At 50.1% G+C, this 24,888-nt stretch overlaps 1 protein-coding gene across 1 annotated transcript in view; it reads right to left on the bottom strand.

Moving 5' to 3' along the window:
- LOC147111741 (neuronal PAS domain-containing protein 2-like) overlaps positions 1-24,888 on the bottom strand; it is a 214,086-nt gene that overhangs the window by 31,580 nt on the left and 157,618 nt on the right. The window contains exon 16 of the mRNA XM_085998936.1: positions 20,696-20,842. Within this exon, the coding sequence (XP_085855062.1) occupies positions 20,696-20,842 (147 nt within the window). The remainder of the gene's footprint in view (positions 1-20,695; positions 20,843-24,888) is intronic.

Raw genomic sequence — 24,888 nt, 5'->3', positions numbered from 1 at the left:
GGGCCGGGCCTCACAACCGTTCGGCCCGAGACACAGAGCGGGAGAGCGGCAGCGGCCGGCCGTAAACCGCGCGGCCCTGTAAACTGCCGTTTTACAAAAAAGCCGTGGCAACGCCGGGCTTCCCCCCCCTCCCTCCCCCTTCCCCCTCCCGCCCCCTTCCTCCCTCTTCCCCTTCCTCCCCCTTCCCCCCCAGTCGTTCTCTCTCTTCCCCCAGTCTCTCACTCTCTCTCTTCCCCCCAGTCTCTCGCTCTCTCTCTTCCCCCCAGTCTCTCGCTCTCTCTCTTCCCCCCAGTCTCTCACTCTCTCTCTTCCCCCCAGTCTCTTGCTCTCTCTCTTCCCCCCAGTCTCTCGCTCTCTCTCTTCCCCCCAGTCTCTCGCTCTCTCTCTTCCAACAACAACATGCCCTCAAAAAAGCCTCGGCACCGCCGGGCACCCCTAGCTAGTATGCTATATAAATGCAAGTCTTTCTTATTTTTCTTTTTAATATTTGAACAGACTGTGCTAAATATATACATTATTATTAAAAGAAATACAGATTCTCAGATGCTGAATACTCATTAGGGTTTAAATAAACCATGCACTTCCATTAGGGCAAATGACTGAAGTAATTTTATAGTGATTGGGTTGCTACAACACTACAGGGATCAACAATTAGGCTTGCCAGAAGCACAGGATATACCATGCTTTGATTTTTGCCGTTACAAGTCAGATTGGATAGTAATTTTCATGACATTTTTGTTGGGTCAAATTCCAGTCTCTTGGATGGAACATTTCCTGTTTACCATGTGTAAGCGAATCATAAACCTGTTTGTTTTAAACAGGTTTACAATTTCATAATGCATAGTGCACAGAGAAATCTTCCTGCTCAGTAAAAATGAAACCTTCTGTTGTGTTTCTGTATACTACCACCTAATGATTGGATTCGGGAACTACAATAACATAACTAAATTCAATACAGACGATCATTGCAGTGCCGCCCAGTGAAAAGCACCATATATTACATAAATTACAACCAAACACAATAATGTTTTTCATTGAAAGAGGAGGAAAAGTAAAGGGAAGTTTAAAATCAAAATAAAAACAAGCAACAGATAAATAAAACTAAATCACTCATTCTGATAACCACAGAAAAATTAGTGGTTTACTTGCAACTACAAACTGATGACTTAAATCTGGGCCAGTAGTTTATACTGCACACTGGTCTTGAACAAGTATTATTTTGATTGACTATTTCTGTTAGATTGGAGAACAACTTAATTCCCAGGCAAGCTCTCTGAGCTATCTAAATAAAAAGGCTAACTAAAGAGGCAATTTTAACCCTACCCGCCCAGTTTCTACTGGGCGGGCAGGCGAGCAGTTAAAATCGGGCGAGCAGTTAAAATCAGGTGGCTGATTTATCTGCTGATGCTTGCCAGAAACACAGGATATACCATGCTTTGATTTTTGCCCTTTTTGCCCTTCTGCCGTCTTCAATTTTAACCTGATCTGTTGAGCAGGCACAAGGAAACCCAACTGAAGTCGGCGAGTTCCTTCTTTAAATATGCAGATCGGATTCCGATGACATCATCAGGCCCCTGGTGCCATTTTAACTGTGGCCTTAGCGGGGAAGCCATTTTGACTTTCCCTCCAGGTGAAGACAGCGGAGGTGCATCTGGGGCCAGAACAAGTCCAGACATGTACGTTTATTTATACACTTTCCTTGTGAGGCCAGGAGGGGCAGGAGTGCTACAATGAGGACTCCCCAGCCACAGGCTTCCCCCTTCCCTCCAACAGGACCCTCCCAAAACCCCCTCCTAGTGACTTATCTTCTTGCCGGCGACCTCCTGCTGCCTGATATCCACTCCCATTTGCCGGCCAACTGCTGCTTCCCGACCGTTTTAGGTGGGCAGCTAACCGGCAGCATGTGATGGGGCCTGTGGGTTAAAATCACCCAGGCCTCAAATTGCCGAAGTCAGGAGGGATTTGGCACTTGTCTTGCCACCTGGTCTGGCCGATTCCTGCTCCCGGTTAAAATCAGGGCTTAAATGTGTGGATGGAAATTAGTTTTGGATTGTGGTGATGTCAGATTTCAGCAGGACTGGAGTACTGTAGCCAGGATCATCATCTACATAGGGCTGCTACCTTTTGTTCAGTCCAAGACCAGAAATGGGCATGGCTTTGGACAGGAGGCAGACTTTGATGTGGCCAGACCCACTCGTACATGGAGCCTCCTCAATTGGCAATGACATGGTGGGGCTTGTGTAAGGCAGTCATCCACTGTGGCTGGAGCGATGGCAGATACCCTCACACGTGCTTGGGCTGCAAATGGGCCTGCTTGCTTATGCATGGAATGCTTTAAAAATGCAGCAATTGGACCTTTTCTGTCTAGTTCTCAGTTATTAAATTTGTTGGCTGTTCACCCCCAAATCTGGACAAATCCACTTATAGCAATATCCCAATGTGTTGTGTATGTAATATGTATGCTACTTTAACCCTATGGCCAGGGCAGCACTACTTTGTAGGGCGTAGTGATACCGTAGTACCACTCCTGGCCATAGGGGTATAAATAGTACTGCGGGTACTGATCTCCCCTCAGTTCCCGCCTGTGGGTATGAAGTAAAGACCTAAGTTAAACCCTTCCAAGCTGTCTCTTCCTTTTTGTATCAAGTATATGCGCATACTTTACACTGGCGACTAGGAACGTTCGAACTCACCAGTACAAGGTGCAACAAAGGATCGGTAGCAGTACGGGGAGAGAAGCTTCTTACCAGCCTGCAGAGTCCAGCGTCGGCCGAAGGAGGCCACCCAGTTCAGGAGGAGCGGCAGCAACGGAGCGAGAGAGAGAGGTTCCAGCGGAGGCTGCGGCAGCTGAGAGAAGAGGCTGAACGGGCGTTCCAGCCACGGGGCAAAAGTCCACCCAGGGTCAGGTAAACTGCAATCCTTCCCGGGGAACGCGAGCTGCAAGGGCCAGAACGGGCAGGCGATCTGGGGAACAAACGGAGCCACGAGGACTAGCGGGCCACGAGAGGGGAAGGTCGTTGTAATAGCGGCGGTGGCAATAACGGGAGCTGCAAGAAAAAAAAATAACGAACCTGGAGAGACGTCGTTGACAGCAGAGGGAGAAAAGGCGGGAAAAGCGCCATCTAGTGGACAAAGGGGAAAAGTTTTTCTCTTCAGCAGTTTAAAATGAACAGCGCCATCTAGTGGACAAAAGGGGGAAAGTTTTTCTCTTAGAAAAAAAAATAACAGCGCCATCTAGTGGAAAAAGGCGGGAAAACCTCTTCAGTAGTTTTAAAAATGGCTAAAGCAGCTCGGTTGTCAGAATTTGTTGCCGACATAGAAGATTGGGACGCATATGTAGAAAGGCATGAACTTTATTGCATAGTGAACAAGGTGAAAGATGACGAAAAGGCAGCAACCTTATTAAATTCTATGGGGGCAAAAACATACGGTCTGCTGAGGAATCTTCTTACTCCAGAAAAGCCAGCAGACAAAACGTATGCCCAAATTGTTGATACGTTAAAGGAACATTTAAACCCTAAGCCACCATTTATAGTGGAAAGGTACCGCTTTTACAGACGCGACCAAAGGAATGATGAGTCGCAGGCAGCCTATTTGGCTGAGCTCAGACGGTTGTCCAAACATTGCCAGTTTGGAGCCTTTTTGGCAGAAGCGATCAGAGACAGATTTGTCTGTGGCATGTTAAATGAGAGTACACGAAAACGGTTGCTGGCCAAGAAACAGCTCAGCCTAGATCAGGCGATAGAAATAGCATTGGCACATGAAGCAGCAGCACAGGGTGCTGCCCAAATACGACAAAATACAACCGGCTATGACACCCATGAGGTGACATTTCACAAAGGTAAATGCTACCATTGTGGCAAAACCACCCACGACCAAAGTAATTGTTGGTTTCGTGATAAAATATGCCGGCAGTGTGGGAAAAAGGGGCATATAGCGAAAGTTTGTCGGTCGGGTACGAAACCCAATAGTGGGGGCAATCCGAGCAGTACCAAGGCAAGGAGAAAAATACATAAGATATCTGACAGTAGCTCAGACGAGTCACAGGAAGGCACAAAAGCAGAGCCTAAAGGTCTGGGATGTCTCAAGTTATATGGTGTAGACAAAACGGAGGACCACAGCACAATGTGGGTTAAAATGAAGGTAGCAGGCGTCGAAGTTAATATGGAGCTGGACACGGGTTCAGCCCTATCAGTAATTAATGAACAAGATTATAACAGGCTGTTCAAACGCATTCCCTTAAAGGATACCGAAATCAAATTAAAAACATATACGGGACAAAAAGTTTACCCGAAGGGAAAAATGCAAGTAACAGTTAAATACAATGGCAGAAAAGTGCCAGGACTTTATTTATACGTCCTACCAAACGGCGGACCACCACTTTTGGGTAGGGAATGGATAAGAAAAATCCATTTCGACTGGAAGTCGATACACGAGATAAAAGTAGAGACCACCAAGGATGATACAACCATTACAAGCAGGCTGTCGAAACTATTGGCAAAAACGCCAGAGGTGTTCCAACAAGGGCTGGGGACCTTAAAGGACATTAGAGCAAAAATAACTATTGCTCAAGACGCAAACCCCAAGTTTTGTAAGGCCAGACCGGTGCCTTACGCCATCCGGCCAGCTGTGGAAGCAGAACTGGATGCCTTAGAGAGTGCAGGTGTCCTTACAAAGATTGAGTGGAGCGAGTGGGCCACGCCCATCGTCCCAGTTATAAAGAAATCTGCAAATAACACGCCGGGGGAACCAAAGAAGGTTCGCATTTGCGGGGATTTTAAAATAACTATTAACCCAGTCCTGCACACGGTACAGTATCCGCTGCCGCGGATAGAGGACATATTCGCATCGTTAGCTGGGGGTAGACACTTTACGAAGATTGACCTTTGTCAAGCTTATTTACAGATGGAGGTGGAGCAGGACTCGAAAAAGCTCCTAACGATTAACACCCACAAGGGATTGTACCAGTACAATTGCCTGGTATTTGGTGTGGCGTCCGCCCCAGCCATATGGCAGAGGACCATGGAACAGGTCCTACAGGGCATTCCAGGAACGCAGTGCTACCTGGATGACATCCTGGTGACAGGACAAACGGATAACGACCACCTCGCTAACCTGGAGCGAGTACTTCTGCGGTTGCAACAATACGGACTCAGGGCGAACAATCAGAAATGTGAGTTTTTCCAGGAACGTATCTCATACTGTGGTCACATTATAGATAAGGAAGGCCTGCATAAGTCCCCAGAAAAGATCAAGGCAGTAGTGAAGGCCCCGCCCCCTGAGAATGTATCTCAGTTACGATCATTCTTAGGCCTTATAAACTATTACCATAAGTTCCTCCCGAACTTATCGTCCATTTTACATCCACTAAATTCATTGCTGCAAAAGGGAGTCTCCTGGAATTGGGACGAAGCGTGTGAGGCTGCTTTTAAAAAGGGTAAACAACTCATTACATCAAAGGAAGTGCTCGCACACTTTGACCCAAAAATGCCAATGAGGTTGGCATGTGACGCCTCCCCGTATGGTATAGGGGCAGTGTTGTCACACAAATTTCCCAATGGGACGGAGAGGCCAATAGCATTTGCCTCAAGGTCGTTAACTACAGCCGAAAGAAACTATGCGCAAATCGACAGGGAGGCCCTCAGTCTGGTGTGGGGTGTAAAAAAATTCCACCACTATCTACATGGGCAACGTTTCACACTACTGACGGATCATCAACCGTTGGTGTCCATATTTAATCCAACAAAAGGGGTGCCCCTGATGACGGCCCAAAGGCTACAGAGATGGTCACTGTTCTTAGGAGCACACCAGTACCTTATCGAATATAAGGGTACCAAACAGCATGGCAATGCGGATGGCCTGTCGCGGCTACCATTGCCTGCAGAGATCGAAGAGATAGTACAGGACCCCGTGGAAATATATCATACGGCGGTTATGGAACACTTGCCCATCACCAGCCAATGTATCGAGCGGGAAACACAGAATGACCCGACACTGGCAAGGGTTTACGAATTGACCGTGAAAGGCTGGCCGGCGCAGGGTGACGCATCATTGCCGGCGTTTTCGGCAAGGAAGGACCAGTTGTCCGTATGCCGGGGCACATTGATGTGCGGAGCCAGGGTGGTGGTCCCTCAAAAATTACAACATAAAGTGTTGCGGGACTTACACAAAGGTCATCTGGGGGGTGTCAAAATGAAAAGCCTCGCCAGAGCCTACGTCTGGTGGCCCGGCATTGACAGGGACATCGAGGAAGTAGCAAAAGCATGCCAAGGGTGCCAGATGGTACAGAACGTACCACCCCAAGCCCCACTACATCCGTGGGAGTGGCCCTCAACGCCGTGGCAAAGGATCCACGTGGACTTCGCTGGGCCCTTCATGGATGCGATGTTCCTTATTGTAGTGGATGCCCACTCAAAATGGCCGGAGGTCATAAAGATGTCATCAACGACAGCCGAAAAGACGGTCGCAGCCATAAGGACCATTTTTGCCCGAAACGGGGTGCCCGAGCAAGTCTGTTCGGACAATGGGCCACAATTTGTGGCAGAAGAATTTCAAGCATTCCTAAAAAGGAATGGAGTGCGACATTATACGTCCGCACCATATCATCCGGCTACAAATGGGCTGGCAGAGCGATTTGTACAGACTTTTAAAAAGGCCATCAAGGCGATGGGGGAGGAAAGGTTGCCACTACAACACAAGGTGGACAATTTCCTATTCGCGTACCGTAATGCTGCACATACGGTGACCAACCAGGCCCCCGCCGTCATGTTCTTTAATAGAAGGTTAAGGTCTCGCCTCGAATTGCTCAGACCAAACATCCGGAGAGATGTGGAAAACCGAGTATTTCGTAGGGCTCCTGACAGACAGACACGGAGCTTCGAGGTGGGGCAGCAAGTGTTGGCCCGTGATTATAGAAATGAAAAGTGGCGGTCTGGTACGATAAAGGCCCGCCAGGGACCTTTGATGTACACAGTGGATACTGGGGACGGCATAATCAAACGACATGCTGATCAACTTGTGGAGTCCAGAAACCCAACTGATTCACTACCTCAAACGTCTCAGCACATTGTTCCAGCGGAATCACAGCCCAGCTCGTCGCTACAGAAGTCTCAGGATGGCGAGGAGTTCAGCACTCCAGTGAGCTCCACGGCACAGGATGTGCCATCAGACACCGACGACTCCAGCGATGAAGTGGTGACGGAAGTACCGCCGCCTACACCGAGACCGACTAGAGAAAGACGTTATCCTAGTCGAGACAGGAGGCCTCCTCAGAGACTGAATCTATAACATGTTTCTTTTTATATATATATAGGTAGACAACTCTGATGTAAATATGTTATGTATGTTGTGTTACCAAATGTTATTAGCCCTAGTTATGGTGCATCTGTTGACTTAATTGCACGGGTACGTTTTAATTAAAAGGGGAGGAATGTTGTGTATGTAATATGTATGCTACTTTAACCCTATGGCCAGGGCAGCACTACTTTGTAGGGCGTAGTGATACCGTAGTACCACTCCTGGCCATAGGGGTATAAATAGTACTGCGGGTACTGATCTCCCCTCAGTTCCCGCCTGTGGGTATGAAGTAAAGACCTAAGTTAAACCCTTCCAAGCTGTCTCTTCCTTTTTGTATCAAGTATATGCGCATACTTTACACAATGTACCAATGTACAGAGCCCTGAAACGTAATCACAGACTGGGATGTATATTCCTATCAAGGCTAAATTTCTCTATAACAATGTCCTGTAGTTTGGCATGTGGCCATCATCCAGTAAATAGTCATCCAGAAACACCTAAGGTATGAAAATGCAGAAAAAAAGGCTCTTTGAAAAAACACTTTAAGGCAATTTTCAAGTGGCAGCCAAAGCAGACATGAAATGGGCAGCGCGACCACTCCGCCCACCTGTTGGTGCTGCCATGAGGCCCGATCCATTTTGAAGCCCAATTCTCACTAATATGCTGCCGGCGAGCTACAGGTATTCTGGGATGGTGGGAACGCGGTCAGCTCCCATACAGGACCGCTGCCAGATCGGCAGGCCACCATGGGTGAACATAAGAACATAAGAAATAGGAGCAGGAGTAGGCCAATCGGCCCCTCGAGCCTGCTCCGCCATTCAATAAGATCATGGCTGATCTGATCCTACCCGCCAATCTACTATCACAGAACCATCTTTTGAATCTAACAGAATTAGACACACGAAATAGGAGCAGGATCAGGCTACACGGCCCCTGGGCCTGCTCCGCTACCCACAGGGCCATGACCGATCCGAACCTAGACTCATGTCCAAATTCCTGCCCGCTCCCCGTAACCCTTAATTCCCTTTTCTTCTAGGAAACTGTCTATTTCTGTTTTACATTTATGTAATGATGTAGCTTCTACAGCTTTTTGGGGCAGCATATTCCATGGACCTACCACCCTCTGAGTGAAGTAGTTCCTCCTCATCTCAGTTTTGAAAGAGCAGCCCCTTATTCTAAGACTATGCCCCCTAGTTCTAGTTTCACCCATCATCTGGAACATCCTCCCCGCATCCAACCGATCCAACCCCTTCACAATCTTATATGTTTCAATAAGATCGCCTCTCATTCTTCTGAACTCCAATGAGTAGAGTCCCAATCTACTCAACCTCTCCTCATATGTCCATCCCCGGGATTAACCGAGTGAACCTTCTTTGTACTGACTCGAGAGCAAGTATGTCCTTTCTTAAGTATGGACAGCAAAACTGTACGCAGTATTCCAGGTGCGGTCTCACCAATACCTTGTACAACTGAAGCAATACCTCCCTATTTTTATATTCTATCCCCCTAGCAATGAAAGCCAACATTCCATTGGCCTTCTTAATCACTTGGTGCACCTGCATACTAACCTTTTGAGTTTCGTGCACCAGGACCCCCAGATCCCTTTGTACTTCAGTACTTTCCAGTTTCTTGCCATTAAGGTAATAACTTGCTCTATGATTTTTCCTGCCAAAGTGCATAACCTCACACTTTCCAGTATTGTATTCCATCTGCCAAATCTCTGCCCACTTACTTAGCCTGTCTATGTCCCCTTGCAGGTTTTTTATGTCCTCCTCACTCACTACTTTCCCTCCCATCTTAGTATCATCTGCAAACTTTGATATGTTACACTCGGTCCCCTCCTCCAAATCGTTAATATAGATTGTAAAGAGTTGGGGATCCAGCACTGACCCCTGCGGAACACCACTTGTTACTGATTGCCAGTCTGAGAATGAACCATTTATCCCAACTCTCTGCCTTCTGTTAGATAGCCAATCCTCTATCCATGCCAGAATATTACCCCCAATCCCGTGATTTTTTATCTTAAGCAATAATCTTTTGTGTGGCACCTTGTCAAATGCCTTTTGGAAGTCTAAATACACTACGTCCACTGGTTCCCCTTTATCCACCCTATATGTTACTTCCTCAAAGAACTCCAGCAAATTTGTCAAACATGACTTCCCCTTCATAAAACCATGCTGACTTTGTCCTATTAAATTATGATTATCCAAATGTCCTGTTACTTTCTCCTTAATAATGGACTCCAAAATTTTACCTACCACAGATGTTAGGCTAACCAGTCTATAGTTTCCAGCCTTCTGTCTACTGCCCTTTTTAAATAAGGGTGTTACATTAGCAGTTTTCCAGTCTGCCGGGACCTTTGCTGAGTCCAGGGAGTTTTGGCTCCTTGGCTCACCAAAAAAAATGGAAGGTTTTCTGGGCTGTTTTTTGGGCAGTTTCTCGGACCACTGGTTAGGTCACTCAATGCCTGGCACAACAGGGCAGAGTGTGCACAGTGCTGTGTACCTGAAAATTGCAATCAGGGTCCAACTATTTCAGGTGGGTAGGCTGTTCATCCATTTGATGGCCCCATTTCTCCTCAATTTCCAATTGCTGGCTGTCCATTTTTCAGGCAAGTTGAGATTGACCCCTTTAGGTTTTTATTGTTTGCTTTATTATCTGATCATTTTTCCATATCAAAGCCACAACTGGAGGCACTGGGCTGGATTTTTTCATTGGGGGCGGGCTGGGGGCGTGTCAGGACCCCGCCTCCGGGTACGATTTTGCCCTAATTGGGCACTTGATTTCCAGCGTGTGGGAACCCCTGGCCCAATGAGCCTTTTGATACTGAAACTCGCCTCCGATGATGTCATCTATGCAGCTGGATTTAAGGCCTGCAAGCAGCCTTGGTTCTTTTTCAGCCTTTCAACTTACTCATCATACTTCTGAGGGATTCCTACTGCTACTATGTCTAGCATCAGACCAAAGTGTGCACCCAGATTCGATGAGGCCTCCCTCTAAGCTCTGGTGGAGGGAGCAAGAGCAAACAAGGAAGTGCTCTTTCCTTCCTCAGGGAGGAAAAAGCCTCCACAACAGACCAAAGCTGTGTGGCTGCAAGTGGCACAGGAGGTGAATGCGATTTCAATGTGCAGCAGAACCTGGCTGCAGTGTCGAAAGAGGTTTCATGACCTTCTCCGCACAGGAAAAGTGAGTATTCCATCCCCATGACCCTCAATCTGATCCCATCGCCTCTCATCACCAGCACTCTGCTTTGTCAACCTCCTCCTCCACATCCCACTTCACCCTTACATCCCTGCACTCTTACCCATTCCCTCTCTCTGTATGTTCACATTCACTTAACTATTCGAATATGCAGCCCTCACACTTCCTATCACTGTGATGCTACGACAACAACTTACAACACACAGGGAGGGCCCTTGGTCTTGCCACCTCACTCCATCTTTGTGTCCTTCTAAGCATCTATGCTATGGATTCTCTACACTCACTCCTTCATTCTCACTCAAACTCCACAAGAAAGCCCACAATAAGAGGGAGAGGGCGAGGACAGGAGGAGGGCCACCCTCAATAGCCCAGCTCACCACTGTGGAGGAGGTGGCCCTGGAGATCGTGGGAGTGGAGGAGGATGCGCAAGTGGGGGACGGACAGACGGGCGCATCAGAGCAAGCTGGTGACAGAATAGTTTTTCATCTCTCTCATTGACATTGCATGACTGACTGATATTGATTCTGATACTCTAACAGATTGACTTATGATCATCTGCACAATTCAATGTGCATGCAACGTTTATCTCCCATGTCTAACTCTTTCATTTACTCCCCCACAGGACCATCGACAGCCCCCCTCCCCACTGTCCAGGAGGAACAGCCTGAGCGCCCAGACTCCTCAGAAGAAGCTGCAACCTCTGAGGGCGCAGCGTCAGCAGAATTCAGCGCACCCAGCACCAACGCAGACACTCACACCTCAGTGGGACCTTCAGGACATAGAGTAGAGTTGTCACCTGGTGTATCATCGCTCACAAGTGAGCATCAGCAGATGGTGGAGACAGAGACAGCAGTGGAGAGTCCTCATCGGAGGGCGCAGGACTCTCCCAGCTCGGCTCCACTGCATGTCGATCCTGTGCCTCCGGGTCTATCCAGAAGGAAAGCAGTGCTGGAACTCCAGGAAGTGGTGCAGGAGTCTCTGGCAGGTTTTGTCTCCAGGGTCACTGCGAGTGTGGAGCGAATGGAGGAGTCCATCGCTAACATGAGCAGGGCCTTTGTGGAGGCGTTGGCGCATGAACGCATCACCACGGAAAGGATGGCAACCTTCGTGGAAAGGATGGCTACCTCCATGGTAAGGCTGGCTACCGTAGAGGAGAGGAGGGCTACGGTAGAGGAGAGGATGGCTATGGCTATGGAGGAGCTTAGTCACCAGGGTCTTGAAAACATGGTCATTGTTCAGAATAGAATGACATTGCTTGAGGAGCGATGGTCAGCTATTGAGCAGAGAAACCAGACCTTCATGGAAGTCATCTGGAGTAGGATTTCCAGTGCAGAAACGGGTCCTCATGGCCCCCCTGAAGTACAGCAAGGTGCTGTCAAGCCATTTGCTAGCTCTGAAGTGGGGCTGACCCATGAGGGATGTTGGTGGCAGAGAACCAGGAAGTGGGGGGCTCCTCTCCAAGTGCTTACACGACCATGCCACTGCAGAGCCCTCGGTCAGACCCCCACCAGAGTCCTCACCCAACTGAGATTGGCATCTCAGCCCCTGCACAGCCGCAGGAGCAGCAGACTGTTGCCGAGCCCTCACAGGCTCGCAAACCCAGAGGACACCCACCAAAGGTGTCGAGGCAGGAGCAGCAAGAAAGTGAGCAAGGGGCCTCCACATCTGCTGAAGCCACAGGGGAAGCACCACGTAGGAGCACGTGTAAGAGGAAGATAAAGCACAAGTAGTCACAAGGGTAGTCACTTGGGTGTTATGTTGTGTTTATTTTTTAAATGCCATCCGTTGATTATTGTAATAAAAAATTCTGATGGCAAACTGTTGAAGTTGTGGCCTGTGTCATTTCGCAAATGGGACTTCCACATTGAGGGCTTAATGCGACTTGCAATTGTCAGTATGGTGGTCAGAGTGATAGGAATCCGCAGGTTCTTGGCCATTGTTGATGCTCTGGTAAGAAGATGTGAGGCAAAAGTGTTTGATTCGCTAGGCTAAGCAAATCTGGTCAAGATGGGTGCGTCCCTTGCATCCTGGGCAGCAATATGCTCGTGTGCTGCTGCCGCTGGTTGATGTGCCTCCGCAAGCTGTTCATTGTCGCTCTCCTCCACCTCTTCCTCCTCCTCATCTGAGGAGGCTATGCGATGAGCCACTTGTTCCTCAGGCATCTGCAAGCCATGATCCTGTGCCATGTTGTGAAGTGCACAGCAAACCACAACCATTCTGGAGACCCTGGCTGCTGAGTACTGCAGGGCTCCACCTGATCTATCAAGGCATCTGAAGCACATCTTCAGCAAGCCAATGGTTTGCTCGATTATGGACCTGGTGGAAATGTGGCTGGAGTTGTAGCGCTCCTCAGCTTCGTTGGATGGGCTCCTCAATGGCGTCATTAGCCACGTCTTCAGGGGATAGCTCTTGTCTCCAAGTAGCCATCCGAAAAGTTGGTCTGGCCGACTGAAGAGCAGAAGCACACTAGACTGGCGCAGGATGAAGGAGTCATGGCAACTGCCAGGGTACTTGGCACAAACATGCAACATTTCCTTCTTGTGGTCACACACCAGCTGCACGTTGAGGGAGTGGAAGCCCTTGCGGTTGACAAAAATACCTGGATTATGATGGGGTGCCTTAAGGGCCACATGTGTGCAGTCAACGACGCCCTGCAGCCTTGGAAAGCCTGCCAGATTAGCGAATCCAACCGCATGCACGCTTACACTTGCTTGATCCTTGGAGAAGTTGATGTAATTGTACGCGATGGCAAAGAGGGCATCGGTTACCTGTGTGATACAAGTGTGTGCGGCCGCCTGGGAGACGCCGCTGATGTCTGCTGCTGATTCCTAGGATGAGCCTGAAACAAAAAAGTTAAGTGCGGTGGTGACTTTGACGGTCACTGGTAAGGGGTGTCCACCCGCTCCTCTGGGCTCCAGGTCTTGCTGCAATATTTCGCAGATGTCACCCACTACCTCTCGCGAAAGTCTGAGCCTCCTTTGGCACTGCTGCTCAGTCAGGTTGAGGTAGCTCATCCTCTGTCTGTAAACCCTGTTTTGGGGTATCTCCTGTGGCGACGTGCTTCCATGCGCTGGCGCCTTCTTGCCTGTGCAGCTTCAGGTGGGTGAGCAGCAGGTTGGCACTCCTGTTGTTGGTGCTGCTGTTGTTCAGGGCTCTGCTGCTGCCGCAACTGGTCTTCGTCCGAATCTGATGTCCAGGAGGAAAGGAAATAAATGGTTCCCATTCTTCTGCTATATACCTCAGTTGAGGAAGCGCTCAGTCAAGGTGGGGGGGAGGGGTTTCTCAGGAGGTCACACTGGAGATGGGTGTCAGGCTCCAAACTTCCACAACAATGAGTAGGCCTGCTAAAAGTTCCCCCAGACCTGAGACAACAAAGTTCTGCCACCTGCAAATGATGATTGCTGAAACTCCTTTTTAATGGTGGAGCTGCAGCTGTTAGTAAGCAATCCACTTGTGAGGCCGCCAGGATTAACTGGCGTGTTCCAGAGGAGACGTGCAGCATGGGGGTAAAGTGCTAATTCAGAAAGGCCTCTCAAAATTGGATTATAGAGGCACTTAACTGGTTGTTAAGGGCCTTAAGGGCCTATCCCGCCTCTTGGAGGCGGGATGGAAACGGGGTCTGAAACCCCGATTCTGGGAAAATTGCTCAGAGGCGGGCTGTAGATGGGATCGGAGCCGCCTGCCATTTTTTGCGATTTTAACACCTCATACGCCTCCAATCCCGCCTCCTCGGGCCTGGCAAAATCGAGCCCACTAACTCCCTGCAGGCAGACACCGAGTCTACTCATGCAATGTTTGAATATAAAATTTGATCAGGACACATTACCCGAGGCAGGGCCAGTTCTAGCCCAAGTTCTAAACACCCACCAGAATCTTTGTCAATGTTATAAAATGGATATTTATAAACAATATGGCCCTGTGGCTTCCACTGAGGTCTTTTCCTACTATAATGTCAGCTTGATTTTGTGGTAGTCTCTGAGTCAGAAATCCATGTGTTAAAGCCCCACTACAAGTCTTGAGCTCATAGTCTAGTCCTACACTTCAATATAGTACTGAGGGAGTGCTACACTGTTGGCAATGTTGTCTTTTGGATGAGTTGTTGAACCAAGGGCCTGTTTGTCTGTTCAGGTGGATGTAAAAAGTCCCATGGCACTGTTTGAAGGAGAGTTTTTCCAGTGTCCTGACTGACATTTATTCTTCATCACAAAAAAATCAAATGGTTATTTATCTTAATGCTGTTCGTGGGACCTTGTTGTGTAAATTAACTGCTGCGTTTGCCAATATAACAACACTTCAAAACAAATTCATTAGCTGTGCAGCACTTTGGGATGTCCTGAGGATGTGAACAGCACTATAAATGCAAGTTCTTTATTTCTATTATATCACTAAATATAAAAGATTAAGGGAGTGGAAGGACATCATATTTATTTATACACAGCATTGGAATGAAGGCAGACTTCTTTGATTCTCATAGGAACTGGTCAAAGGCACACCGGAATCAATGAGGAACGAAATTGCTATGTCCACCTCCTGTAGTAAGTCCATCTCCTGTAGTGTGTCCACTTCCTGTAGTATGTCCACCTCCTGTAGTATGTCCACCTCCTGTAGTGTGTCCACCTCCTGTAGTACGTCCACCTCCTGTAGTGTGTCCACCTCCTGTAGTGTGTCCACCTCCTGTAGTATGTCCACCTCCTGTATTATGTCCACCTCCTGTAGTACGTCCACCTCCTGTAGTGTGTCCACCTCCTGTAGTGTGTCCACCTCCTGTAGTGTGTCCACCTCCTGTAGTGTGTCCACCTCCTGCAGTATGTCCACCTCCTGCAGTATGTCCGCCTCCTGCAGTGTGTCCGCCTCCTGCAGTGTGTCCGCCTCCTGTAGTGTGTCCACCTCCTGTAGTGTGTCCACCTCCTGCAGTATGTCCACCTCCTGCAGTATGTCCACCTCCTGCAGTATGTCCACCTCCTGCAGTATGTCCACCTCCTGTAGTATGTCCACCTCCTGTAGTGTGTCCACCTCCTGTAGTGTGTCCACCTACTGTAGTGTGTCCACCTCCTGTAGTGTGTCCACCTCCTGCAGTGTGTCCACCTCCTGCAGTGTGTCCACCTCCTGCAGTGTGTCCACCTCCTGCAGTATGTCCACCTCCTGTAGTGTGTCCACCTCCTGTAGTATGTCCACCTCCTGTAGTGTGTCCACCTCCTGTAGTATGTCCACCTCCTGTAGTATGTCCACCTCCTGTAGTATGTCCACCTCCTGTAGTATGTCCACCTCCTGTAGTATGTCCACCTCCTGTAGTATGTCCACCTCCTGTAGTGTGTCCACCTCCTGTAGTGTGTCCACCTCCTGCAGTATGTCCACCTCCTGTAGTGTGTCCACCTCCTGTAGTGTGTCCACCTCCTGTAGTGTGTCCACCTCCTGTAGTGTGTCCACCTCCTGCAGTGTGTCCACCTCCTGCAGTATGTCCACCTCCTGCAGTGTGTCCACCTCCTGTAGTGTGTCCACCTCCTGCAGTATGTCCACCTCCTGCAGTGTGTCCACCTCCTGCAGTATGTCCACCTCCTGTAGTATGTCCACCTCCTGTAGTGTGTCCACCTCCTGTAGTGTGTCCACCTCCTGTAGTATGTCCACCTCCTGCAGTGTGTCCACCTCCTGCAGTATGTCCACCTCCTGTAGTATGTCCACCTCCTGTAGTATGTCCACCTCCTGTAGTATGTCCACCTCCTGTAGTATGTCCACCTCCTGTAGTATGTCCACCTCCTGCAGTATGTCCACCTCCTGCAGTATGTCCACCTCCTGTAGTATGTCCACCTCTTGTAGTATGTCTGTGGTGTATGTGCCTTTAAGAGCCCCTGTGTACTGTAATGCCGGTAGTGGCCACTCGGGCTATATAAGCCTGTATAGTGTCTTGTATCTTTTAGTTCACCTCCAGACTTTGTTCAGTAAACACCTGTTAAACCAGCTCCTGCATTCCGTGTCTCCATTAACACACAGATACAACAGTGGCGACGAATTGGAAATGGACTTACCTGCAATTCGGCAGCACCTCAAGGAGATCGATTCCTCAGACGAAGGTCGAAGAAAAAAAAAAGAAAAAACTCTGGTTTCACCAGCTAGCCGGGCTGGTGGCAGGTACTGCAATAATCCTTCCTGGGCGGCGGGCTGGGGCTCGATCGGCTGGCTCTGCAGTGGGGCCGAGCAGCGAAGGCGGAGGCAAACAGAGACGGAGGGTGGAGCACTCGGGAGATGGCCAGCGCTGCAAAGCAGGTCAGCGTTCGGACCAAGCAGAGGGAGGGAAAAGTCCCAGAGAGTCCGGCGGGAACGAGTCTCCAACTATTAAAAATATCTGTATAAATAAAAACCGCGGAGAACAGCGTTGTCAGCAGCGGCGGGAAAGCGCGGGAGGCGCCATTTTTTCTCGACAGGGAAGAAAGGAAAGCGCGGGAGGCGCCATTTTTTTTCAGGATGCCTAAGACTGGCAATATTACTGCTTTCGATAGTGATGTAGAGGATTGGACCACATATGTGGAAAGAGCGGAGGTATATTGCACAGCGAATGAAATAGAGGATGATAAAAAGGCATCGGTACTTCTAAATCTAATGGGCGCAAGGACATACGGGCTGTTACGAAACTTAATCACTCCAGCCAAACCGATGGACAAGAATTTTAAAGAGATTGTTGATACCCTACAGGAGCACTTAAACCCAACACTGCTGCTGATAGCGGAACAATTCAAATTCTTCAGGAGGAATCAGCACAAGAATGAAAGTAACGCTGATTACCTCACCGAATTAAGAAAGCTGTCGAAGCACATGGCGAACCACTGTTGCCAGCATTCTCGCAAAGAAGAGAACAGCTGTCAGTGTGCCGAGGAACCTTGATGTGTGGATCCAGAGTGGTGATTCCACCCAAGCTCCAGGATAAAGTGCTAAAGGAGCTTCATGAGGGGCATCTGGGTGGAGTGAAAATGAAGAACCTAGCCAGAGCGTTTGTGTGGTGGCCAAGTATCGATGGAGACATCGAAGAAATGACCAAGGGCTGTCTAGGATGCCAGAAGGTCCAAAACGCCCCGCCACAAGCCCCTCTACATCCATGGGAGTGGCCCTCATCTCCATGGCAAAGGGTACACATCGACTTTGCTGGTCTATTTATGGACTCAATGTTCTTAATCGCGGTTGATGCACACTCCAAGTGGCTGGAGGTAATAAAGATGTCCTCCACCACCACGGAAAAAACCATTACAGTATTAAGGACCATATTTGCCAGGAATGGGCTGCCTGAACAGATCTGTTCTGATAATGGACCGCAATTTGTGTCCGAAGAATTCAGGAAGTTCTTAAAAAACAATGGGGTTAAGCACTACACGTCCGCCCCATACCATCCCGCCACCAATGGATTGGCTAAAAGGTTTGTCCAGACCTTCAAGAAGGCCATAAAGGCCATGGGTAATGAAGACATAAATCTACAGCATAAGGTAGATAACTTCTTGTTTGCATACAGGAATGCAACACGTGGTTACAAACCAAACTCCCGCCATGATGTTTTTCAATAGAAGACTAAGATGCCGGCTGGATTTGATCAAGCCAAACATCAGAAGGGACGTAGAGAACCGGCAATTTCAAGGCATGAATGAAAGGCCAACTAGAACCTTCCAGATAGGTCAACAAGTTTTGGCCCTGGACTACCGTACCGAGAAATGGCAGCCTGGAACTATTTGCGCACGACTAGGACCGCTGAAGTATACCGTGGACATTGGTGAAAGCATAATAAGGCGCCATGCTGACCAGATCATAGTCATCCGAAAAGGGATAACCTACACCACAACTCTATGCGCCTAATGATGAAGCAGAGATACCCATAGTATCTACCTCCGATCCGGTGATACTGGAACCAGATGAACCAGACACTGGCATTCAAGCTGAATCGACCGTGCCAAAAGAACCTACTACACCACCGAAAACTACTACACCACCGAGGCGTTATCCGGACCGAGTCAGGAAGCCTCCAGAGAGACTGACTTATAATTGATTAACTGCAGCAAATGTGTAGATTATTGTTCTTGTAAACATGTTAATTAATGATTACTTAAAATGTTATGTACTGGTTGTCTAAAAGGGGAGGAATTGTGGTGTATGTGCCTTTAAGAGCCCCTGTGTACTGTAATGCCAGTAGTGGCCACTCGGGCTATATAAGCCTGTATAGTGTCTTGTATCTTTTAGTTCACCTCCAGACTTTGTTCAGTAAACACCTGTTAAACCAGCTCCTGCATTCCGTGTCTCCATTAACACACGGATACAACAATGTCCACCTCCTGTAGTATGTCCACCTCCTGCAGTATGTCCACCTCCTGTAGTATGTCCACCTCCTGTAGTGTGTCCACCTCCTGTAGTGTGTCCACCTCCTGTAGTATGTCCACCTCCTGTAGTATGTCCACCTCCTGTAGTATGTCCACCTCCTATAGTATGTTTGGTGGTCTAGAACTTCGCATTGCTCCTGAGACTAGCTGAGAATATGCAAGAAGAAAAGATTTGCATTTGCATAGCACCTTTCAAGTCCTCAGAATATCCCAAAGTGCTTTACAGCCAATGAAGTATTTTTTAAATGTAGTCACTATTGTGTTGTAGGCAAATGCAGCAGTCAATTTTGCACACAGCAAGGTCCCACAAACATCAATGAGATGAATGACCAATTAATCTATTTTTAGTCGTGTTGGTTGAGGGATTAATGATGGCCAGGACACCTTCCCGCTTTTCTTTGAAAGTGCCATGGAATCTTTTATATCCGCCTGAGATTGCAGACGGGGCCACAATTTATCTGGAAGATGGCACCTCTGACAATGCAGCATTCCTCTGTACAGCACTGAAGTGTCAACCTAGATTATGTGCTCAAGTCCAGAAGTGGGGCTTGAACCCACAGCTTTCTAGCTTGGGGGCAAGAGCGCTACCACTGAACCAGGGCTAAAACTTATGGATCAAAAGAGGGTCTTCTTTATAGCAGCACTCCAAGTGGTATAAATGCTTTGAGTGGTCTGCTGGTGTGCTTCAAACTTGCTGTCTAATTTTCCCCATCCCCATGACTTGTTTAGTTACAGTTTGGGCTAGAAATTCAGTAGGCTTTGCGCCCAGTTTTCGCCCAAAGAGGGCTTTTGCGCCACTTGCTGAGATTGCGCCGATATTCAGCGCTGCGGTAATGGCGGCGTTAGCCAGTAGCGCTGCGCCGCCACCGATGACTTCATCGGTGTGCGCAGTGCCCCGCTACTGCCCCGCTACCGGCCCGACCGCCATATTTAGTTGTGGCCGCCTCTTCCGCAGCGGCCGCAAAAAGCGATCTGAAAACGGGGCTGTCCTGCAGCCTTAGTGGGGCGAGTTAAGGCGGAGGTGCGGCCGGCCGCTTTTTCGGTGGCCGCCTGCCCGCACCTCCTTCCCCGGCCTCCTCCACCCCCCCCCCCCCCACGGCATTGCCGGCTGTTTTCCGGGAGCCCGGCACTTCTCCGTGGTGCCGGGCTCATTTGCCGGCACTAGCGAGCGGCGATCTCGCTGTTGCAGGCACCTCCCCCTTAAGAGAGGGAGGAAGGCTTGCAGTACCGCAGCCTGCCGCTCCGCAGCGGGTGGCGCTGCGGCACCTAGCGCGCCGAAATTCAGTTGCAGCGCCCCAAGCGGGGGCGGCCACACCCTTGAATAGCAGCCGGCTTCGACTTGGGGCGCTGAAACTGAATTTCCGGCGGGCGCAAGTGGCTCCGCGCGCAGCGGTAACTTCTGGGCGCAAGCGAGCTGGCGGGCCCAAACTGAATTTCTAGGCCTTTATCTTTTACGATAGATCAATGACTTGCCAGTTTTGTTCCCTGACCATAGCACCACAGTTTGCAACTTCATACAGGGTTTTATAATCTGTAGAACCTGAGGTGTGGCCAGTGTTTTTTCTGGCAATTCAGTATAAACATCCTGAGTGTGACTTTTGGATTGATTTGATCAACACACTAAATCTACCAACAGACCTTTACCCACAGAATCACAACAACATCAGTTTATCTGAGGTTCCAGCAATAAACTAGTATTCCTGGAACAAGAAGTTACAAGGTCCAACTTTCAGAAATTCAGGAATACACGTTTCTGACATGTCATTTGGAGCTCTTGTGTAGTAGTTTTCCAGTCTTCCTCATTTTAAACTGAAACAAGATAGCGAGGCACCTGAGAAAGTCCTTACCTGTAAATTTGAGTCATCCACCATGCACAGTTGTTCCTGGATTTTTTGTAATTCTTCTTGCTGCCATGTGATGTTTGCTTGGAGAATGCGTGTACGTTGCTCAAGCTGGTCTTTGAGAGACTGAATCACGTCAAACTGTGCTGAGAGCTGGTATGTACAGCAATGTATGTATTAAAAAAAAAGGCTCAACATTAAATTTGACACATTTCATGTGGACAGTCACGTCTACAAATGTAATTCTAAATCTAAACATAGCTATGGGGTTGTCACCTATGCTACAAACTGTTGCCACTCCTTACAGTTGAAGCACGGACCATTGTCGATAATGGCAATCCTGGGAATTCCATATCTGGCGAAGATGGATTTAACATGCATTATGACACTGCCTGCTGATGTGCTTGAGAGCAGTGCCACCTCAGGATAGTTAGAATAGTAGTCAATCACTATTAGATAGTCTTTACCATTCAAATGAAAAAGGTCCATACCAACCTTTTGCCATGGTGCTGTTGGTAAGTCAGCTACTATCATTGGTTCCTTTGCTTGTTTGTTTTGGTGTTTCTGACATGTCTCACATATGCCTATCATGTTCTCAATGTCCTTATTTATACCAGGCCAATAAACGGTGTCTCTTGCTCTCCTTTTGCATTTTTCAATTCCAAGGTGTCCCTCATGAATCCTTTTGAGCAGGTCTTGATGTAGAGCCTGTGGAATGACTATTCTGTTCTGTTTTAGTAATAGTCCACTTGCGACACTCAACTCTGACCTGATGTGAAAGTACTTTGGACAGGAACCTTTTGGCCAACCATGATGAATGTTCTCTATTACTGTTTGTAACACTGTGGGCTAGATTTTCAGTTGATAGCGCCAGCAGTTAGCGCCTTAAGAGAAGTGATTTTCGGGCGCTATGCGTGTAGTTTGTGCCCCGCCCCAAATTAAGTTGCCCGTTAGCGCCGGCGCAAAGTTTAGCGCCCGCCCGGATGCGCGCGCAGAAAATGACGTCACATCCTCGTGCAACGCCCTTTGTGCGCCCCGATTCCAAACTTCAGTCGGACCGCCCCATTGTGCAGCTGGCGGCCGGAGCGTTTGGAAAAAGGAACGCAACACAACCAGCGCGGGCCCCGGGGGGTGCAAATTAAAGGGGACGTGCTCTCCAGTATAAAGGCCAGCCTTTTTTCAGAAAACACTCTTGTGCAACGCATTTCTGGAGACACAACAAGGAGGATAGCTAACTGGTTTCAAGCAGCAAGAGCTCAGGTATTTTTGGACTCAGGCCAGAGCGCTGCAAGTGGCCTTTTGGAAATTTGAGTGTTTGCCAGGATTTGATGGGGGTTGCATGGGGTGCCAACACGGAGCTGCAGCTCCATGTCCGTAGGGCTCGCAGACGCATTGTGAGAGGGGCAGCCCTGGCTAGAGGCAGAGGGGGCTACAGGCGTCGGCCACGTAGGCCTTACCCAGTCAGGCTATACCGCCAGCAGCGCTCCTACCTAAACATGAGTGCCGCGCGATGTGTTAAAAGGCTCCGATTCCGAAAGGAGGTGATTGCAGAGATCTGCCACCTGCTTCGCCGAGATCTGCGGCCAAAGCTCAGGTGCAGGATGTCTCTGTCGGTGGAAGTGAAGGTGACGGTGGCATTGAACTTCTATGCCACCGGCTCCTTCCAATACGCTGCTGGGGACATAGCAAACATCTCCCAGTATGGCGCGCATCGCTGCATCCGCCAGGTGACCGAAGCACTGTTCAGAAGGAGAAGCCAATTCATCTCCTTCCCCATGGCCCTGGAGAGCCAGCATCAGCGCGCATTGGGATTTTCCAGACTCGGGGAATTCCCCTTGGTGCAGGGCGCCATTGACTGTACGCATGTGGCTTTGCGGGCCCCTCTGGAGCATGGCGAGCAGTATCGCAACAGGAAGGGCTACCATTCTCTGAATGTGCAGCTGGTGTGTGACCACAAGCAGCGCATCATGGCAGTCAATGCCAGCTTCCCAGGCAGCAGCCACGATGCCTTTATCCTGCGGCAGAGTACTGTGCATGACATGTTCCAGGCACAGCCTCCCCCAAGAGGATGGCTACTCGGGGACAAAGGCTATCCTTTGTGCACCTGGCTCATGACCCCGCTCCGCGCGCCCAGGACCGCTGCTGAAGAGGCCTACAACGAGAGCCATCAAACCACCCGCAACATCATCGAGCTAACTATTGGGGTCCTCAAGCAGCGGTTCCGCTGCCTTGATCGCTCCGGAGGAGCTCTCCAGTATTCGCCGGACCGGGTCTCCCAATTTGTGGTGGTTTGCTGCATGCTACACAACCTGGCTATCCGCAGGACTCAGGCACTGCCACTTGACGTTGGACCAGCACCTCAGGAGGAGGAGCATGAGGAGGAGGAGGAGCAGGAGTACGTTGCCAGGAGGGAGCGACCAGGGCCAAGGGCCGCACGACGCCACCTTATTACACGGGACTTCTAAGCCCCCTGTCAGGGAATGGCCAGGGGCCATGAGGGAAGATGAATGCAGCCGCTCCGCAAGCCCTCAGCCGGCGAAGCCAACAAACACTAAGAAGAACAACCATGGAGACTGCATGAATAAAGATAATTTTTTATTACACAAAAATGAAAAGCCCTTCCCACATGAATCCCCAAAAACAATAAACGGGCCCCACAAAAAGCCCAACAAACGACTCACTCCCACAAACTGGGGAGGAGTCACTCCACCTTTCTTCAAACCGGGCCTCAACGTCGGCCTAACGCAAAAAATAAGCCCTCCAACAACACAACCATGGGCAAAATAAAGATGGCCACCGCCATATAAAAGGAAAGCTGGCCACACCCTCTACTGAGTGGCCCGCGAGGGCGAGACCTTGCCCAGCCTTTTGCCTCCCCTGCCCGGCCTGCTGCTCCTTCGCAAGCTCTGCCCAGTGGCTGCTGCGAGGCTGGGGGAAGGTGCCTGAGGCTCAGATGCCCTTCCGCCAGATGCCGCTGGGGGGCGGCCTACACGGCGTTTGGGCCTCGAGGGGCCGTCTGCTGAGTGGCGCACCTGAGCCTGGCCACCATCAGCTGCAGCCGCTTGCCCTTGACGCCCCAGTGGGGGAATGGCGGCGACGGATGGCGCAATGTGGGCCAGCTGGCGTCTGGGATGCGCTGGCTGGTGCTGTGGCGCGGTGGCACTCGGCCGGGCCCGCACTGCAGGATCCGCAACAATCAGCCGAGGGGCGGCTTGCTGGGATGGTCCAGCGCGGCGGCTGCCCTGGCGATGCCTGCCTGAGACAGCGCGTGTGGCAGTAGTGAGTGCCCCTGTTGTCCTGGTGTGCGCGCGCATCACATCCGCCAGGGTCTTGACGGCATTAGTCAGCATGTGGCCACTCGCGGCAGTTGCTGCCCCGAACTCGCGCACACTGGTCGCCAGCGACTCGATGGCCTCAGGCATGCGCCCCACCACGCTCATGAGCTCCGTGTGGCGCCGGTCCGAATCCTCGGCCATCTTATCCAGCTTCCGCACCTCCTCCGAGGTGAAGGTGTCCGGACTGGAGTCGCGACTCTCCCGCTGGGGAGGAGGGGGCCGAACTAAGGGACCCTTGCCACGTTGGTGGCGGCGAGTGTGCCGATCAGCAGCACTCTCCTCTGATCCTTCCCCCCTTTGGGGGGAAGGCCGCGGGCCACGCGCACGGCTCCTGGGTGGCTGGACGCCACTGGTCCCAGAAGCTGCATTGCCCTGCGACAGTTCCTCCAGGCACTCGTCCAGTGAGGAGGTGTCAAGCATTTCCTCCTCTCCTGCGGGACGTGACTGTTCCCCCGATGGTCCGGCTTGCTCCTCCTCCTCCTCCTGCTCGGAGGTGCTGTCACTGGCAGCTTCAGGGTCCTGGTCGTCACCAGCTGAAAGCAGGAATGCACAAGAGTAGCTTCAGAGTGAGGAGACGGCGTCAGCGAGGGAGTTAGGACTGGTGGCATTCAGCGCATTGGTGGGACAGTGGCAAAGGAGGTAGCTCGGATGGGCCAGTGCGACGCGAGAGGGCCAAAAGGCGAGGTCCTTACCATTGCCGGGCAGTGGAGGGTCGGATACTCCGCACGCTGTGGGGACGATCACACGGGCTCCCATGAGCACACACACGCGCTCCTCCAGCCGAGTGAGCTTCTGCAGCTTGGCGCGGCCACCCCTGGCACGGGCCTGGTGATTAAAGGCTACTTTAGCCTGCAAGAGAAAGGA

The sequence above is a fragment of the Somniosus microcephalus genome, chromosome 10 (assembly GCF_052327205.1).
Source record: "Somniosus microcephalus isolate GS21.2 chromosome 10, FLI_Smic_1.0, whole genome shotgun sequence".
NCBI classification, from domain to species: domain Eukaryota; kingdom Metazoa; phylum Chordata; class Chondrichthyes; order Squaliformes; family Somniosidae; genus Somniosus; species Somniosus microcephalus.
Note: the sequence above shows the minus strand (reverse complement) of the source record. Positions and strands in the feature narration are given on the sequence as shown.